This window comes from Dasypus novemcinctus, chromosome 9 (assembly GCF_030445035.2).
Source record: "Dasypus novemcinctus isolate mDasNov1 chromosome 9, mDasNov1.1.hap2, whole genome shotgun sequence".
Classification (NCBI taxonomy): domain Eukaryota; kingdom Metazoa; phylum Chordata; class Mammalia; order Cingulata; family Dasypodidae; genus Dasypus; species Dasypus novemcinctus.
In genome coordinates this window covers 41,374,935-41,395,603 of record NC_080681.1, presented here as the reverse complement: position 1 = coordinate 41,395,603, position 20,669 = coordinate 41,374,935, and the positions used below count along the sequence as shown (strand labels likewise).

Sequence of the window (20,669 nt, the reverse complement as noted above, 5' to 3'; positions counted from 1 at the left end):
GCTAGATTCCAGTTATATTTAAAGAGTCTCAAAGAAATAGCCCATCGAAAGTGAGAGATGAGAGGTGAGAGAACTGTATGACAAAGAAAGGGGGAGAAAGGATCTATTTGTCAAAAAATATATATGGAACACCTACTAAATGACAGCACTCTGGTAATGCCTTGGTATCGTTCACTGAATTGAGGAAATAAAAATAGGAGGATCAGATTTGGGGAAGATGATGATACTATGGTTTGGGACATACTGAGTTTGCTGTGCCTGTGATAATGTCCAATAGATATCTGGATATGTGTGTCTGATGCTAAGGAAAGAAGGCCAAGTGGGGATTTATTTAATTATTTTATTGTGTGCAAAAAATTCTATGACTTTTGTCAAATCAAATAAAAAGGAATATGAGCTAGAACATAATTTATTCAATGGATTTTTGTTTTTTTTCTCATGTGAGTTTAGTCGACAATCTTGGATGTCTACATGTTTCTGCATGTACCCTTAAAAGCAGATGTTGGGAATGGATGTAGCTCAAGTAGTTGAGCACCTGCTTTCCATGTACAAGGTCCTGGGTTCAATCCCTGGCACCTCCTAAAAAACAAAACAAATGAAAAACCCCAACTCTCATTGGGGGAGCTAATGTAGCTCAGTGGTTGAGTACTACCATGTACAAGGTCCTGGGTTCATTTCCTGGTATCTATTTTTTTTTTTTTAAAGGTAGATGTTGACAGGATATGTTAACATGTCCCTTGACTCTTCTGAACTTCAAATGGTTGTTTTGAGCTAGTGATGTATATTTTGTTGGATGAGAGCTATAAGTTACTATCTATTTTTATACTGACTAAATGTTCTTATATTGTATGTTGTATATATGTGCCATCTAAGGGGGTGGATATAGGCTATATCTGGGGTGTCCATTGTTGTATTCATAGCACCTAGCTCTGTCGTGGTCCATTATAGACACTTGAATATATACTGAATGAGCAGAGACTGACTTTGAAAAAAATTTTATCATATATAACACTTAAAATGTGCCAGGTATATTGATGCCTAGTAAGGAAAAATAGATAACAGAGTGAGCCCAGGGAAAAGTTTCCCACTAATGAAGGTATCTGAAGAATGTCTGAAGATACAGAATAATGGGGGCAGAGTTTTTTATCTGTTAGCCAGGTGAAGTTCTTTTTTCCTTTCTGTTGTGGAGTTAACTCCGTATTTACTCATGTGCCAATAAATATATTGGTTTATTTAGCTACTGAATGTTTTGCAGTCGTTAGAGACCAAGAGAAAGATATTGCAAGAATCTGATTTTCCTGAGAATGTGTGGAGTCATGCACAGAAATAACTAAGGAAGTTTAAGAAGTTTCTCAAATTATCCTGGAAGCAGTTGGGTTAGCTTCTCAAACCAAGGCAAAGGTAATTTCAAATAAATCCACTGATTTCCTTGGATTAAGAAATAGATCTAAATGTTTAAGTAAATTGGAAACAGAACATACATATCGTTCTAAAAACTTTCTCTGGAAATAGAAAAATGTAAATATGGCCACCATAGTAACTTCATAAACATTTAGAGCCATCTTCAATCTTTGCTTCAAAAATGGTTCTGGGAAGTGAAAGTTAAAATTGGAGATTCCTTTAGGTTAAGAAAATCAGTTTATTAATAATAGCTATTTACCTACCAGTTTATCCATTCAATCTGTGTAATCTAAGTCTCTATTTCAAACAAGACCACAACATTTTACCTTGACAGAGGGCTATACTGAACCAATTAACCTATCAATTCATTATTAAAAACCTATGATATACAAGACAAGAGCTAAATATTGTATAAGAAATAAGTCATAAATGAGTTTATATGGCTATGAGTCTCTAAAAAAGAGTCTGGAGGTTGTCAGAAGGATTGCCCTTATGTACACCTGAGCAGAGTCTCAGAGACAGATAAAGTAGATACAACCCCAGGTATTGGTTCTTTTGAGGGCTAAAGAGACCCACAGGTTCTATGGTCATGGCAGACAGGGTTCACTGCCATGTCAGTTGGCCTTTCTTTGGAGCTGGTGTTTCTGCGTGATGGAGCTGGACACAGATGGGATCTCTTTTCACAAGACTTTCATGCTACTTTACTGGAATTGTAGTTGGTGCTGGAGTTTAAGATATATCTAGGGGATTTGAATCTCTGGACTGACAATATGATAGCCAGGCCCTGCGCCTCAACAGACTTTAACTCCTACACTCTGATTTATTGGACTTACCCCACTCAGCTAACATGGAGTTGAAGAATGTCAACCACCACACCATGGAGCCTAGAGTGCCTACAACTGAAAGCAGGAGGATTGCATTCAGTATCCATGTGGAATCTAAGCCTCCTCTTGACATAGATGTGCAATGGACACAACCAATCCAAGGTCCACAGAGAAAATGTGGCATTGGTGTGGGAAAAGTGGCCATGGTGGCTGCTGGGTGCGGGGAATGGGAGGAAGAGATGAGATGCGGAGGCGTTTTGGGGACTTGGAGTTGTCCTGGGTGGTGCTTCAGGGACAATTACCGGACATTGTAGATCCTCCCAGGGCCCACTGGATGGAACGTGGGAGAGTATGGGCTATGATGTGGACCATTGACCATGAGGAGAAGTGATGCCCAGAGATATACTTACCAAATGCAATGGATATGTCATGATGATGGGAGAGAGTGTTGCTGAGGGGGGAGTGGTGGGGTGGGGGCGGTGGGGTTGAATGGGACCTCATATTTTTTGAATGCAATATTTTTAAAAAATGAATTAAAAAATTAAAAAAAAAAGAAAGAAGTCATATTCTGATTGGGGAGGGTAAGGCATTTGCATGTTAAAAAGTAATTACCAAAAAAAATTGCTACAGAAGATAGGAAAATATTTGTGTTGAATGACATAAATATTATAGGACTAAAGAAGAGGGGAAGATTGCTGTTAGACTGGGTCAATGGAAAAGGGAGTTTGTGCTAGATTATAAAGGACATATGAGGAACAACAGCAAGAATGTCGTGAGCAAAGTAGTGAGACAAAGACTACTGACAGTAAGTTAACAGTTGACTTTTTCATTTAGTAACTGACACTGTAAAGGAGAGGCAAGAGATGTAAGACAGGAATACAGAACATCCTCAACACAAATGTGCTTACAAAAAATCACACAATACATTCTGACACACTATGTAATGTAATTTCATTTGATGAAGTTGGTCTCATAAAATCCTTCTAAGGAATGGAAGATAAGAACTGACATAGGGCACTAGAGTATAATGACATCCATCCATCCATTTGACAGCTATTTATTGAACTCCTATGGCATATGAGGAACTTTGTGTTCTAGAAGTTGGAGTTATAATGATGAAAAAGAGACAAAATTCCTGTTCTCATGGTTCTTACATTTTGGTGGGGGAAGATGGACAATAAAGAAAGAGACAAATATATAAAGTGATAAGACAATTTAGATAGCAGTCATGTCATCTAACTGCTCTATCTAAAATAGATATATTAACCATGGCCTTGGTTATCTATTTTACATAGCGCAGTTAGAATATTACCTCTCAGAAGGTAACATTTCAGCTGAAATGCAAATGATGAGGAAAAGGCAGAAGTAGGAAGAGAGGGGAATGATGATTCTAGGAAGAAGGAACAGAAAATACAAAGAGCTAGGCTTCTAGGATCAAAATATATAACACTAACTATCTCAGTCATGCTTATTTTCATTTGAAACCCCGAGCAGAACCACAGAAACCCTGTTTAAATGTAGAAGAAAGGTGTGTAACTTGCAGTAATTACCTTATATCCCTCTGCTCCTGACTCTCCTCTCTCTCCTCGTTCTCCTATTGGACCCTACAGAGATTACACACACACAAAATCAACTTCACAGCTGGATCTAAGTATTTGTAAATGCAGATGATAAGTTAGTATGGATTAATCTTTTGGCAAAAACATGAAAAAAATTGCACAAACCAAATGTAAGATAATTTGTTTAGTTCCACTGAATAATTTCACAAGACTGAATTTTAGTGACACCAAGCACATCATCAAAATATGCCAAATGCTAAATTCTATACAGACAATCTCATAATGATTCTGCCATATAAAATACTTAAGAAATGAAATCTGATTAAAAAATACAAATTTTAAGATAAGTAAAGCATGTTATACAGGATGTCAAAAGAACTTTCATTTTTACATAATGTTAAAATGATTGAAAATGATGTAAGCAGGACTGTTAAGTCTCTTATTTAATTCCATTAATAATATGAGATTATATTTAAATGATATTTTAAAAGTATTTAATAATTAATCCTACTTTATCATTCTTTACCAGAAATTCTGTTGTTTATTTTTTAATCTATAAAAATCTTAATCCTCAAGGCATAAATTAACCTAATAAAATTGCACGTACTAATTTTAATCTTCAATTCAGAAACTAACCTAATATACTCGAACTTATTGACATTTTCTAAGCATTTCTAACATTAAAGCTTTGATATAATAAACAAATTATCTACTCTAAAATGCACTTGAATCTATCACATACTAGGACCTTTTGTCAAAAGGATACTCAAATTGAAATTAGCTGGCAAAACTGTAAGAGAATTTATTATGGAGTATTAATAGATAAATTTTAATTTATTCCTATATGGATAAAATTATTAGAAATAATATAAAGACATTAATCTCTGACTTTGCTTAATTATTTAGGTTATTCTTGGTTTAAGTTTTACAACTTTCCTGTCTCTATTATTATATTGTATTTGTAGTATGAAACTATCACTGTTATGTTATATCTTTAATAAATTTATTATATTTCAGGTGGTATTTAATGCTGGCCTGCCTGAATCTGAGGAAAAACAGGCACTACTATAGACTATTTGTACATTTTTTTTTCCATTTGCTTTTAACCTTTTTGCATTATTCCTATATTTTCTCCACCATAGAACATTTTTAGATATTTAGAGAGCCTAAAACACACTGGATGAAAAACTACATATTCTTTCTTATAGATAAATTTGCCTCTATATGAAATGGTTTGATTTAATCATTTAAAAAATCTAGAATCATCCCTATTTCAAAAACAAAATATAACTTTCAACCATCTCCAAAGGGCCAAATCAAAATATCTGAGAGTGACTACAAATTCTGAACCTTCTGCTTTGGGATTCTTCTTTAGGATTTTTTTATTCTATATGATATCTGTGAAAAATAAAATAGAATATTAACCAATTATATTTATATCTGTGAATTAAATATTTTTATTTTACCCATTTAATTTACATATGTCCTTTAGATATTGTTTTAGTCAAACTGTAACACAGAACTAGTTATTACAATAATCAAGTTACAAGAGTAGCTACTTTTCAAAAAAATGTGGTTACAGTTAGCCCTTAAAATGCTTAATTAGATGACTATAGATTAGAGATATTTAAAGGTTCCTGGTTCTATTAACTGGTTAGAAGAGTTTTGAACTCATTTGGTAACTCATTTACACTATGTGTAAACTACTACAAAAATATACAGATTTCTGAATACTTTAGAAAGAAATATGAAGAATATCCTAAAATGTCTAGAGTGTAATATTTTAAATAATCTGTATAAAAATGCTTTATGTATTAACAAAGTTCATTCACTATAGTGAACTAACGTATAAATTGTGAACTATATATACGCTAAAGATCTTGGCCTGGATATTAATATATTTTTTTAAAGATTTATTTTTTATTTCTTTCTTTCCCCTTTCCTTCCTGCCCCCCATTGTCTGCTTTCTCTTTCCATTTGCTGTGTGTTCTTCTGTGTCCTCTTGTGTTCTTGTTAGTGGCTCTGGGAATCTAAGTCTCTTTTTCTTGTGACATCTTGCTGCATTAGCTCTCCATGTGTGCAGTGCCACTCCTGGGCAGACTGCTTTTATCATGCAGGGTGGCTCTCCTTGCGGGGCACACTCCTTGCGCATGGGGCTCCCCTACGCGGGGGCACCCTTGCATGGCAGGGCACTCCTTGTGTGCATCAGCACTGTGCATGGGCCATTTCATCACATGGGTCAGGAGGCCCTGGGTTTGAACCTTGGACCTCCTATATGGTAGGCGGATGCTCTATCAGTTGAGTCAAATCTGCTTCCTGATATTAATATTTTTAATTTCATACCATTTAGATTTTTGTGACTTCAAATATTGCTCTCCTATCAAACCGTGTTAGCAAACTAAGAAAATAAAACTCTGAAAAGATGCGATTGGTGTATGATAGTAACTGCAATTTATCTTGAAGCATCAAATAAGTTTAGAAAAAGACCTACTGGTTCACCTCGAGGTCCAGGTGGTCCTAGGACTGTGTTATCCTCTCCTGGATAACCCTAAAATGAAATAATGATTTATAAAGAAAGTCCATATTATTAGAACAACCTTTAAAATATGCAGCCTATCATTTTCTAATATGTTAGGAAATACACAATCTGGTTTTATCTTTCTTAAACAGAAAACTACTTGAGAAACTAAACATATGCCATTTTATACACAGTTGTTATTTATATATGGTTCTGCTTGAAAGTGTCAATATGCTTTAATTACATAAAAAGTAGCTTAGGAATTTTCACAAAAGGTCAGATTCTTAATGATATTATAAATCAAGGGTAGTATTGTGGTCATTTCTAAGTCATTGGAAAATTTTAATATAAATGCACTATAATTAGTCATTAACCTAGAGTCTTACAATTACTTTCAGTAATAACTGATTTTACTTTTACAGAGTTTTACAGATTGTAAAGACTTTTACACATATTGTTTTGCTTGAATCTCAAAACAAGCTATGGAAAATATTTTAATAATTTATTTAAAATATAGCCACTGGCACTTTTTTTCTTCTAGAATTTGCAATAGTTTCCAAGTTGAAAAGTGCTTCTTAAATTCCTTGAGAATATTTCCATGTATTACTTCAGAAAGAATTCATCAATCAATGTTTAAATTTAGGATTAAAAAGGTATATACACATACCTTTTCTCCTTTAGGTCCTGGCAACCCAGAAAGTCCTGGTTGACCTTGATGACCCTAAGAAAAGGACAGGTAACTAAATATTCCCTAAATCATTTGATATGCATTCCGTAATACCACCATGCCTTTCATTAGATATTGCACTATTCTGAAATGAAAAATAGGATTCACCTATAGGGAGATGAGGCCTAAATATGTTAGAAAGATTTGTCAGGGAGATTTCATCTGAATTTGCATGAATTTGAATTTTGGAGTACTATCTTTAATACAAATATTTTGATGCAAATATACATTTTCATTTTTTCATTGAGAAATTCTTACTCTATATCCTGGAATTCCTGGTTCTCCACCAGGTCCCATCAATCCTACATGTCCCTGTAAAACGAAATAAATATTAGTGAGAGAAAACATGTATAATAGATTATATTAAATATTAACTCCTGTTATTTCAGTCATTTCTTTTAGTTTTTGTTTTTTTTTTTAATTCTACCTAGTTCCAAATGGGAAAACAACAAATAATACTCCAATAATTACTTTTCCTTTGAACCACAAGAGTCCCACCAAAAGAAGTCTATTTGGTTTTCTTCTGGTATGAACATCCTTAGTAATATTAAGAGTAATACTTTCAGTTGTCAGAATCCTACTGGTCTCTAGTGAATTCTTGGAAATGTAGTTTGTATCTGTCAAAGTTTGTGGCAGATGTGCATCAACGAATATTAGGGAGTGAAGCCTGATAGTTTTTGATGCTGTCACTATGGGATCAAGGATAACTCCTTACTTATTGATAGCTTTCAATGCTTTGATGAACATAATTTCAGTCTTGGTCAAATTTGTTAACACAGAAATGGTTAAAAATTATGTATAATAATTATGCTGTGATTACTCTTATGATCAATATTTTACAAATAAGAAAATCATATAAATTAGGGGTTAATAAGTAAATGTCCTTAATCCACAGGAAAGATGGTTTAGACAATTGAAAAAAGCAAAAATAATGATCCTTAAACCTCTTACCTAAGAATGTAAAGGATTTTAGAAAAATAAGTATGTTTAAAAAATAAATTGCATACATTACATGCAAAGACATTCTATTTCAAAATTTATTTCTAGCCAACATAGTTTAAAATATTTCAATTATCAAATTCTAAACATCTGTGTTAGTCTTTTCTTTGGCATTTTATTAAATTCATTGACTGATATATGGAGTATTGAAGTCTTTACAATACGGAGTCATTCTATTAAAAACTGCCATTGTAGGTAGCCTCTGAGATGCTTCCAATGACCCCACCTCCTGGTATTCATGTTTCCTATCATTTCCTCCCTGAGAGTATAGGCTGGATCTAGTGACTCACTTCTAACTCATAGAATAGGGAAAAAGTGATTGGATATCACTTAAGAGATTTTTTTTTTAAATACTGTGGCTTCATTCTTTCTCACCCTCCTGTGATTTCTCTCTCTCTCTCTCACACACACACAAAATAACTGCAAACAACATTTGTCAACATGAGATAGGCACAAGAGAGGATTCCCTTATCATGATTTTTATTCACTGTAGTACCATAAGTTCTAATCAATGTAGTGACTCAAGAAAATAAATAAGAGGAGGCAATATGGTTGTTTACCTAAAGCATCAACTAACTTCAACAAAGTAGAAATAAGATCAAAATATAAAAAGATTCCTTATATAGCAGCAATAAACAATAAGAAAATTTAACAGAAAAAGGATTACATTAACAATAAGAATAAAATCTATGAAAACTGAAGAATAAACCTAGGAAGATGGGTGGAAATCCAAAGATGAAGAAAATAATAAAACTATTGAAAGATATAAAAGAAGATATGAGTAAAGACATATTATATTTCCCTATTGAAATATTCAATATTAATGGAACAAGACAAGCTGATTCTAATGTTCATATGATGAGGAAATCATGTTAAAAGCTGACTTTTTTTAAGGAGGTGCCAGAGATTGAACATAAAACCTCATACACAAGAAGCAGGTACTCAACCACTGAGTTACATCCACTCTCCAATGAAAGGTGGTTTTTTCATTTGTTTGTTTGTACCGGGGATTGAATTCAGGACCTCATTCATGAGAAGCAGATGCTCAACCACTTGAATTACATCTGCTGCCCAAAGCTGATCTTTTTTGAAAAAAAATAAAAGCTATTGAACATTTCCTCTAAATACTCAAAAGATACTGATCTCAGAAGATATTATAGGTCTAACTATTTATTTATTTTTAAAAAAGATTTATTTATTTATTTCTCTCCCCTTCCCCCCACCCTGGGTGTCTGTTCTCTGTGTCTATTTGCTGCATCTTCTTTGTTCGCTTCTGTTGTTGTCAGCGGCATGGGACTGTTTCTTTCCATTGCGTCACCTTGTTGTGTCAGCTCTCTGTGTGTGGTGCCATTCCTGGGCAGGCTGCACTTTCTTTCGTGCTGGGCGGTTCTCCTTACGGGGGGCACTCCTTGCACGTGGGGCTCCCCTATGCGGGGGACACCCCTGAGTGGCAGGACACTCTTTGTGCGCATCAGTACTGCGCATGGGCCAGCTCCACACAGGTCAAGGAGGCCCAGGGTTTGAACCGCGGACCTCCCATGTGGTAGGCAGATGCCCTAACCACGGGGCCAAGTCCGCCCCCTAACAATTTAAATTGTTGGTAATTACCCAGGAACACACTAACAGATTGAGGGCACCCTCCTACCACATGAGAGATCCTGGGTTCAGGTCTTCATGCCTCCTAAAAGAAGAAGAGCAGCCGCCACCACTGCCACAATGAGCTAGATACCGCGCCCACCACAACGAGCCCATGCTATAAGCCAGCAGACCCTACAGGCGGTAAGAAGTGACTGTGGCTCAGGCTGTTGGGAACTCCCCTCATATGTGGGAGGTCCTGGGTTTGGTTCCCAGTGCCTCTTGGAGAAGTTGAGCAAACAATGAGCAGACAGATGAGAGAACCAACTGGGGGAGAAGAGGATAAATAAAGAAAAATAAAGTAAATAAATAAATCTTTTTTTTAAATGGAAGAATATTTATATATATTTGATGGGGGAGGTATTTCTAAGAAAGAACTGAAACTCAGAAACACTGAAAATTTTTTAAAAAGGCCTAATAAGTTTGGCTACATGAAAATTAAAACTTTCTATACAACAATACAAATTAAAAGAGAGACAAAAGGCAAAGTATTGGTAATATATTTTGCGACATATTTAGCAGAACTGTATTAATATTTTGAAAAGATACAGAGTTACTGCAAATAAGAAATGAACAACTCAATAGACAAATGTGTAAAGGATACATGAATAGGCAGTTTCTGGAGAGAATAATACAATTTACTTAGTTGCAATCAAAGAAATGTAAATAGACATAACTATGATACAACTTTTCATTTATTAGATGATTAAATATCAAAAGGGTTAATATCATATGTTGGTTGTGGAAGAACGTGTCAAAATTTAAAAAGTGAGTATTCTTTTACTTAAAAATATTCAAAATAGGAGACTACTTCAAAGGTAATATCCTTTGGATGTATCAGTTCTTACATTTATTAAAAAAACACAGGAGTGGGTGTAGCTCAGTGGTTGAGTGCCTGCTTCCTGGGTACCTCTTAAAAATACATAAATAATATATAAAAAAAGTGGTTGCTTTAAAAAAAATCAATCAAATCATATTACATAATATTTTCAAACACCTAAGCCAAAGGTATTAATAATTTAAATAAAAGGAAGTAAGAAAGGCCTGGAATATTAAGACATCAGTAAGGAATGGATATTTAAAATAAACCTGAGGCAAAACTTTCTGAGACAACAGATGGATTATGCAATGCTCTCCAAAAGGCCTTGGTGAAAAATCTAGCATTTGAGACATTTATTTTTTTTATTTTTTTATTTTTTATTATTTATTTATTTTTAAAAATTACATTAAAAAAATATGAGGTCCCAATCAACCCCACCGCCCCCACCCCCCACTCCCCCCACAGCAACACTCTCTCCCATCATCATGACACATCCATTGCATTTGGTAAGTACATCTCTGAACATCACTGCACCCCGTAGTCAATGGTCCACATCATAGCCCACACTCTCCCACGTTCCATCCAGTGGGCCCTGGGGGGATCTACAATGTCCCGTAGCATTTGAGACATTTAAATGGAAATTAGGAAATATACATGCATTTTTTATAAAACATTTATTTCCCCCCTCCCCCTGCCCTGCTGTTTTTGCTATCTGTGTACATTTGCTGTGTGATCTTCTCTATCTATTTCTCTTTTTGTCTTCTTGTCTTCCTCCTCTAGGATTCACTGGGATTTGATCCTGGGGACCTCTGATGTAGAGAGAGATTCCCCATCAATTGTACCACCTCAGTTCCTGGTCTCTGCTGCGCTTCACCTTGACTCTCCCCTTCATCTCTCTTTTGCTGCATCATCATCTTGCTGCGTGACTCACTTGCATAGGCACTCAGCTCACCATGTAGGCACTGGCTCACTGCGTGGGCAGTGGCTCACCATGCAGGCACTCATGTGGGCACTTGGCTTGCCATGTGGGCACTCACATGGGCACTCGACTCACTGTGTGGGCACTTGTTTTGCCATGCAGGTACTCGCATGGGCGCTCAGCTCACCATGTGGGCACTTGGCTCACTGCACGTGCACCCACATGGGCAGTCGGCTCGCTGTGTGGGCACTCAGCTTACCGTGCAGGCACTCAGCTTGCTGAGCAGGCATGCTTTCTATGCTTTCTCTTCTTTTTCACCAGGAGGCCCCAGGGATTGAACCTGGGTCTTCCCATATGGTAAGCAGAAGCCTTATCACTAGAGCCACATCTGCTTCCCTATACATGCATTTTTAATAAACTTATGAAACAGAAGACTAAACTGGATAATCTCTTAAGCATTTTGCATTTATAGGTTCAAAAATATAATGTTGAACTTGCTCCCAACATCATACAAAGTTCATGCAAAAGATTAAAAGATATATTTGAATGTTATGGAGACTGATCATAGCTGGTTAGAAAAATAATCTTCAGATACAGCTACAGCCCAAGCATAGAAAGAAAATCCATTTTCAAGTAAAACTACTTTTTAAAGCAATTTGTTATCTATGACAGCAGTTTTATACAGATTTTAAATCCTGATTTTCAGTGCTAGGCATATAAACTTTTCTACTTAGGTTAGGAGTTATAATCTGATTTTTCAAAACCTCATTTCATATTTTATTTCCAGTTTTAGTTTTTTCCCCCTTTCCTTTTTCAGGTCCAGAAACCACTAAGCCATTTAAATACTGTGGAATGCTTTCACTTCTCCATATCCCATGGAGGTAGATTGTTTTCAATGGAACGATTGCCTTTTCTGTAAAGTTAATCAAGGGATGAAGCTTTAAGGACAGGATACATTTCTTTTCCATCCACGGTGACTCAGTTCTGGAAACAAATCAAAATACTAACCATAGAACCTCTAGTTCCTCTGGCACCCTTAGGACCACTTTCCCCAATTTGTCCAGGAGCACCTCTGCTTCCAATTTCTCCTGTGGTTCCCATTTGTCCCTTTTCACCCTGTGGATGTCATTAGTAAGAGAGAAAAGTAAGAAAGAACAAATTTATACTTAGTCTAATTAGCTCTATCATATACCTGAATGATTCCAGAGGATCTTCTATAACCAAAATTCTATAGGTAGTAGTTTAACAATACTTATAGATCACCACTGACAATAATAACATACCACCACCACCCAAATTATTGTAAAGATATAATTTAAAGTAATTTCGGGAAAAGAATATTAAAAAATAATTTTGGTCAAATAAGCAGGGGATATCTGGTGCTAATATTGAATTCCAAATAACCAAACTTTCTATTTTGAATTTTAATATTTATTCTCTGTTTCTACAGAGAACTTCACTGCCACAAAGATCCATTTAACGCAAAAAAAATTTGTTGTTATATCCAGGATTAACACTCACTAGCTTGGAGTATGACTTTAAAATTATATAACATTTTAACATCAGTTCAGATCTCTCTGAAAACTGGTCACTTTCTGTTTTTCATTAGGCTGGTCCTTTTCTTCCACCAAAATAGATGTACTCTTAAATAACATTAAGTGTTATGCATTTTCTGAAAGTGGGAACCAATGTGTTCTATTGTTGATAGCCAAGGAAACACTATCAACTAAACTGTGACCACAGTGAGTTAAGATATTTTGGGTATTCATTAGTACTAAAGAATTTTAAATATTTTTTTTGTGTGTGTCATCTTGTCAGAACACCAAATAGACTTTATTTTCCTTTCCCAGGAGTACAGGTTGTTTTAAGGAGCTGTATTATTCTACTTTACTTGTAATGCTGATTTTTGGCATAATATTACCAAGTATGGTGAAAAAAGACTCCAATATTGGGGTTATTTTCATGGACAAGAAAGACAACTAAAATTGGCCTCATTTATATTTCTTCCCTTAAATTGTCCAAAGATTCTGAGAAAGATAAACTAGGAGTATATTAGCAGAAGTGATAGACTTGGACTTAGAGTATTAGAATATAAAGTGATTTGAAGTTAATTATAATAAATATATTCAGAACTGCTGTAGCCTCATGGGAAAACCTTTTCGACATCTTACAAATTTTAAAAAATATATTTTTTATTTCTTTTTAAAAAATACTTAGATTGCATAAAATGTTACACAAAAAAACATAAGGGATTCCCATATGCCCCACTCTCCACACCTCCTACTTTTCCCCACATTAACAACTTCTTTCATTAGCGTGGTACATTCATTGCAACTGAGGAACATATTTTGGAGCACTGCCACTAAGCATGGATTATAGTTTACATTGTAGTTTACAGTCTCTCCTATTCAATTCTGTAGGTTATGGCAGGATATATAATGGCCTGTATCTGTCATTGCAATGTCATTCAGGACAATTCCAGGTCCCGAAAATATCCCCATATCACACTTTTTTTCCTTCTCCCTGGGTCTCACGAATTTTTAAACAAATTATTGATCCCATCCAAAGATGAATTTTTCATTGTAACATAGTAGAATTTTACAAATGTATCAAACTTTTTAGTGAAATAAAAAGTGAGCAAACAAAAAATATCCTTACTTCATGGTTCTTGGCCAATATATAGGAAAAGTAAATTCAATCACTAACCTTTCAATTTAGAGAAACAAATTAATAACAAATACAGAGAGAATTCTAATCATCTTCCTCTTTCCCCACAAATTTTTTACTAAGGATGTCAGTGAGTACACAAATGGCATAGTATTTTCCTTTTCTTTCTTTTCTTGCAGATAGGCTACAAGAAGAATTTTTGGCAAACAGGAAAAGAAGGAAAAGCAAAGGCCTTAGATCATCTACAAAGTAGAAAATTTGCCTTCAAATAAAAAAGGTGATAAACACTCCTAAATGGAATTAAATATTAATTTATACAAATGTGTTTTTTTTTCAGGCAAATTTACCATTCTTTATTATTTTATATCTAGTACTAATAAAAACACTACAGCATTCTATGTAGGTCTGGGCATATCAGAACAAAGAAAATCAGCATAGAAAAATGTAAAAAAAAAACCCACCTTTTTTCCTGGCCGACCTCTTTGTCCTGGAATTCCCACAATTCCTTCAGGTCCCTGAATATGCAACATATAAAAGTAGATAAATGATTAAAGAAAAGACAAGATGGAGTGCCTGAATACTTATTATATCATACAGTCACTAAATGGTACACTAAGTAAAAATAAGAATTAGTTTTCAACATATTTTTCTGTAATTATTTATAAGGAGGTCATAATGATTAGAGGCATAGCTGTTACTAGTTAGTAAGCTCACACATGCAAACTGACCAATATAGTAAAAATTGAGCTGTATGTTACTCTAAGAAGAAAGTCACTTCGTTTCAGCATACCCATTGTAATTAGCAAGAATGTAATTAAAGTAAATCCAAATGCACCCATTTCAGTTCTATGAGTTACTGTTGAATTTATAGGATCAGAAAACATATGTAATACATGGTCAAGGAAAATTCCAAAATCTCATTAAGTAGAGAGGAGTAAAGATATTCTTTGGTCTATGGAAAAGAGAGAGGAAATAAAGGAAGAAAAAGTAGTCATATTAAACTATTTAAATTTATATTTTCATTTCAATATGAACTTTAGCTGAAAGTAGATGAAAAGTTTTCAATTTACACTTTGCTTGGTAAAATGTAGTTAAAATATTTTAAATATTGTGTATTTGCAGATCAACAATAGTTAGGCTTAAATGACAGCTACAGGAAGCCAGGCTGCAGGTTCAAAAATGGCTAATAATTAATCACAGCAATCCTAGCGTTAGTTGGAAATGAAAATGGAAATTTATGTCCCAAAGCTTGATGAGCTGCAAAAATGAGGTAGACAAGAAATAAATTGTGGTTTACCACTGTGCAATGTAGGCTCTCAATAAATATTTGTTGAACGAATAAACAGATACCTAAGGAAATGACTCATGCCTTATGCTCCTGAGCAAATAAATGCTCTTTTGGCCTCTGAAAGTCACTGGATTTCCAGGCCAAAACAGCTCAGTTCTATTGCTGTAGTTCTAGCTGCATCCAGAGGCTGAAATGATAGTTGCACTATACTGAGGACTTCTGTGTGCATAAAAAGGGCTTTTAAAAAGAGGTTGATTTACCTTCACAGAGGACAAGTGTTAGAGCTTTTGAAAATCAGACTGCCCCAGTTTCATATTTTGGTTTTGGCACCGAATAGCTAAAATACCAGAGGCAAGTTAACTTCCAAAAGCCTTGGTTTCCTTTTACATAAAATGAGTGTAATAACTTCTCCTCAATGAGAGACTAAGTTTAATGAGATGATGCATATGAAGCTCAGAAAACACTAGGCTTGTAAGAGCTCAATAAATGTTAGCTCTAATTTCTGTTGTCTTTTAGCCTGTATTACGCAATATTTAAAAATATATTAAAAAGATACTTAAGGATACAATGAAGATTCATCTACCCACTTTAAAAAATCATATTACATATTTATGATTTATAGTTACAATTAATATAAGCTTGAAGCCCCATATACACATACACCTTTCCAAAGATACTATCCATCGTCCCTCCACACTCACACACAACCATTATTCGGCATTTGTTTATCATTTCCGTGCATTTCTTTATACCTTTACTCTATTTGTATGCATACCCAAGCAATATATGATTATTTTGCATCTTCTTAAATTTAAATAAAGAGCATCATATTAAACATTTTGTTTTGTTTTACTTTTTTTAGTTTGTAGTTTTTTTTTAACATATTCTTTTGAAACTTGTTTTTTCTTGCACAACATTTTGTTTTGTTTTTGAAGGTATTCAGCATGGCTTTAATCCATTCTTTTTTTTTTTTCCCTGCTACAGGATTCCATTTATTGTAAAACCAAAAATTATTTAACCATTTTCCAACTCATGGACTTTTCAGTGGTTTCCTTTTTTTTTCTATTACAGACAATGCTAAAGTAAACATCCTTACGTAGGCTTCTCTGTGCCACGTTGAGTTTTTTTAGGTATACATTTAGGTATACATGGAACCCTGTAATTAAATTGCTGGGTTGTAGGATATATACATTCTCAGTATCCTAGATATTGCCAAATTGTTCTCCAAAGTGGTTGTGTCAATTTATATTCTCACAATGTTTAAGAGCTCCAATTATTCTATATCTTCCATCATGCTTGTTACTATCAGATTTAAAATTTGTTATCTGTGATTTCCATTTATATATCTCTTATTATTTAGGAAGAATGAATACCTACTCATACGATTATTATATTTTTAAAAAGATTTATTTATTTATTTCTCTCCCTTCCCGCCCCGGTTGTACGTTCTCTGTGTCTATTTGCTGCATCTTCTTTGTCTGCTTCTGTTGGTGTCAGCGGCATGGGAATCTGTGTTTCTTTTTGTTGTATCATCTTGTTGTGTCAGCTCTGTGTGTGCGGTGCCATTCTTAGGCAGGCTGCACTTTCTTTCACGGTGGGCGGTTCTCCTTACGGGGCGCATTCCTTGCACGTGGGGCTCCCCTATGCGGGGGATAACCCTGCGTGGCAGGGCACTCCTTGCGCTCATCAGCACTGCGCATGGGCCAGCTCCACACGGGTCAAGGAGGCCTGGGGTTTGAACCGTGGACCTCCCATGTGGTAGATGGATGCCCTAACCACTGGACCAAGTCCGCTTCCCCTCATTCGATTATTGGACATTGATGTGTGAATATCTGGTTCCTATCTTCTGCCCATTATTCTACTGGGCTGTCCTTTTCTTGTTGAGTTATACATAGGAGTTCTTATATGTATTACTCATATTTGTGTTTTGTTCATTCTACACATCACAAATCTCTTCCCCTAGTTAATGGCTCTTCTCACCTTGTTTATTTTAACTTATGATTAAGACAAGCTTGCAGTTTTTAATGCAGTCAAATTCACCATTATTTTTCTTCTAGCTTTGTTTCCTGTATTGTTTAAGAGATGCTTATCGGTTTGCCTTCTCCCTAACCATGAAGTCATAAAAAATTCTCTTAAATGCTTCCTAGGGTTTTAAAGTTTTGATTTTCACAATTAGGTCTTCTAATCTGCTTGGAATTTAATTTGTGTGTGTGGTGTGAGGGAGGGATTTATTTTTCCATTTGGTTAAGCAATTGTACCAGTATCATTTATAGAATGGTTCATCTTTTCCCTGTACAGCTGCAATGCATTATCAGTTTATCAAACAAGTTTCAAAATATACCTAGATCTGATTCTAGGTTATCTTCTGTCTCCACTGATCTATTTGTCTATCTGTGAACTTCTGTGACACTGACTTAATTATTCTAGCTTCAACAATAAATTATGATATCAGGAGCAGGTGTAGCTCCTGTTTGAACACCTGCTTCACATGTATGATATCCCAGGTTCAATCCCCAGTGAGGCAGATTAGTATAGGGAAAGAGAGAAGGCAGCTGGGACACTTCAGAGAACATGGCTGTGAGACTCCTCCCAGAAATCCCTTTGTATTAGTCAGCCAAAGGGGTACTGAAGCAAAGTACCAGGAATCTGTAGGCTTTTAAAAAATATATTATTCTTTTTTTATAAAGATATATAAATCACACAAAGTATTACATTAAAAAATATGAGGTTCCCATTTACCCCACTCCCCACATCCCCCACTTCTCCCACATAGACAACTTCTTTCATTAATGTGTTACATTCATTGCATTTGATGAGTAAATTTTGGAGCATTGCTACACAGCAAGGATTATAGTTTATGTTGTAGTTTACACTCACTCCCAGTTCATTCAGTGGGATATGGCAGAATATATAATGTCCTGCATCTGTCCCTGTAATATCATTGAGGACAACTCCAAGTCCCAAAAATGCCCCCACATCACATCTCTTCTTCCCTCTCCCTGCCCTCAGCAACTACCATGGCCACTTTCTCCACGTCAATGCTACAATTTCTTCCATTACTAGTCACAATAGTTCTATAGTAGAATACCGTAAGTCCACTCTAATCTATATTCTATTCCTCCATCCTGAGAACCCTGGAATGGTGATGTCCACTCCACCTCTAAATCAAGAAGGGGCTTAGATCCCACATGGTTGATTGATGAAATTCTCCTGCTTGCAGCTGTAGACTCTCTTGGTTCCTTGTGTGGTGGCTGACCATCCTCACCTCGTTAGCTGACGTGGGTAAGTCCAACGAAACGGAGAGTAGGTGTTACAACTCTGTTGAGGCTCAGCTGGCATATAGACAATCCAGAGATTCAAGTCTTCTGAGCATATATCTGTAGGCTTTTATAAAGGGTATTTATTTGGGGTAGAAGCTTACAGTAACAAGACCCTAAAGTGTCCAACTCAAGGTACCACAGGAGGTACTTCTTCAACCAAAATCTGTTGCCACATGTTGAAGCAAGATGACGGACATGTCTGAAGGGTTCAGCCTTCTCTTTCCTCTTAAGGTGCTGTGTGTCCAGCTTCTTTTGTATATCTCAGCTGTAGGCTGGCATAGGGTTTGTCTCTCTTCCTGGGGCTCGTCTCTTTCTGGGCTCAGCTGCTCTGTTCTCTTCAAAAGGCCAGCTATCAACCAGCAGGCAAAGGGCTCATCTCTCTTCCTGGCACTGAGGAGCCTCTTCCATGTCTATGGAGTTCTCTCTCTTTTCTTGCATATCTGCTTCTGTGTGTCTCCTTGATTGAGTTTCTGTTTATATAGCCCACAAAAAGGGCAGGGACTCAACCCTGCACAACCTAATGATGTGGTTAAGCCCTAATCTTAACATAATTTAATCACAGGCATCTCAGCTCAATCTATGCAATCAAAGGGTATCATACCCAGAGGAACAGACAAGTTTGCAAACATAATCACTATCTCTTTTTGGAATTCATAAATAATATCAAACTGCCACAGTATGCTACTAAGAACAAAGCTGGACAGACTCCGCCTAGACCTTGGCCACAAGGTCCCATTTGGAACTCTTTCTGGGTCGAGGGGAAACCCCAGATAACTCCAAACAGGACTCCCATTGGTCCCCTGAGAGACAAAAGGCAGCAATTGTAAGGCAACTGATTGGAACAGCAAACAGCTGGAGTCCCTCCCTAACATCAGGAAGCCGGAAGAGGAAAGGCTTAATAAGGTCTAGCCCAGGGCCCAATGTGCGCATCTCACCCTGCAGCATAACCACACCCATGTCTGGGGTTGCATCAGTTTTTCTTTTCTTGTTTCTGAATAAACTCTTTACTCCCTTGCACACCCTATGGGGTATCCTTAAATTCTTTTATGCTACATAGCCAAGAACCTAGAAGCCCAGAACCCAGAGCATTCCACTAACACTGGTACCTACTATAAAATAATAATAAAATAAATAAATAATGATATCAGGTAGGGTAAGTTGTTCTCCTTCTTCTCTCCCCAACATGTTCTTTAAAACTGTCTTTACATTGGTCCTTTTAACTTCCACATCAATTTGAAAATCATTTTTCATTAGTCAAGTTCTAGGAAAAAAATCCTGTAGGGATTTTGACTGAAATTGTATTGAATATATATATTAATTTTATGGGAGAATTGCTCATTTTATGATATTGCATCTTCTTATCCATTAATATGCAATATCTATCACTTATTTAGGTCTTCTTTAATAAACTTACATTTTTTTTCAATGAACCTTTGCAAATATTTTGTTACATTTATTGCTAGGTTGCTTATTTTGTGGCTGATTACATTGGAATTCATATTTTATTAAAAAATAAGTTTTCTAACTACTTGATTTTGATGAAGAAGAATGGAATCTGTTTTTGTATACTGATTTTATACTAAGCATCAAGCTGAACTCTTATTAATTCTATTATTTTGTAGATTCTTTCTTTTTTATTTCCAAAATCAGAACTCTTTTTTGGGAGTTTTTTGTTTTTTTCTTTTTTCTTTTACTTGCTAGAACTCTGAGTAAATGTTGAGTAGAAAAGCTAAATAACTGTAATTTTTGTTCATTCCTTTCATGTTTCACCATTAAGTAGGATAGTTATTGTAGATTTTTGGTAGCTAACCTTAATGAATGGTTATTAAATTTTACTAAATATTTTTGTTTTATCAGTTGAGATGGTATCCTTTATATCTTTTCTTCCTCGAATTTGTGATTATGTGACTTACATTTATATATTTTTAAATATTAAAATTTTGATGCAAGACTGGTATAAGAGGAAATTTATAAATCCCATTAATATATTAG

The 20,669-nt window shown here is 35.4% G+C and overlaps 1 protein-coding gene across 1 annotated transcript in view; it reads right to left on the bottom strand.

The window, feature by feature from the left end:
• Window positions 1-20,669, bottom strand: part of COL24A1 (collagen type XXIV alpha 1 chain) — a 365,386-nt gene that overhangs the window by 84,428 nt on the left and 260,289 nt on the right. The window contains exons 38-43 of the mRNA XM_058303231.2: window positions 14,531-14,584; window positions 12,411-12,518; window positions 7,288-7,341; window positions 6,970-7,023; window positions 6,276-6,332; window positions 3,776-3,829 (exon numbers count right to left, since the gene is read on the bottom strand). Of these exons, the coding sequence (XP_058159214.1) occupies window positions 3,776-3,829; window positions 6,276-6,332; window positions 6,970-7,023; window positions 7,288-7,341; window positions 12,411-12,518; window positions 14,531-14,584 (381 nt within the window). The remainder of the gene's footprint in view (window positions 1-3,775; window positions 3,830-6,275; window positions 6,333-6,969; window positions 7,024-7,287; window positions 7,342-12,410; window positions 12,519-14,530; window positions 14,585-20,669) is intronic.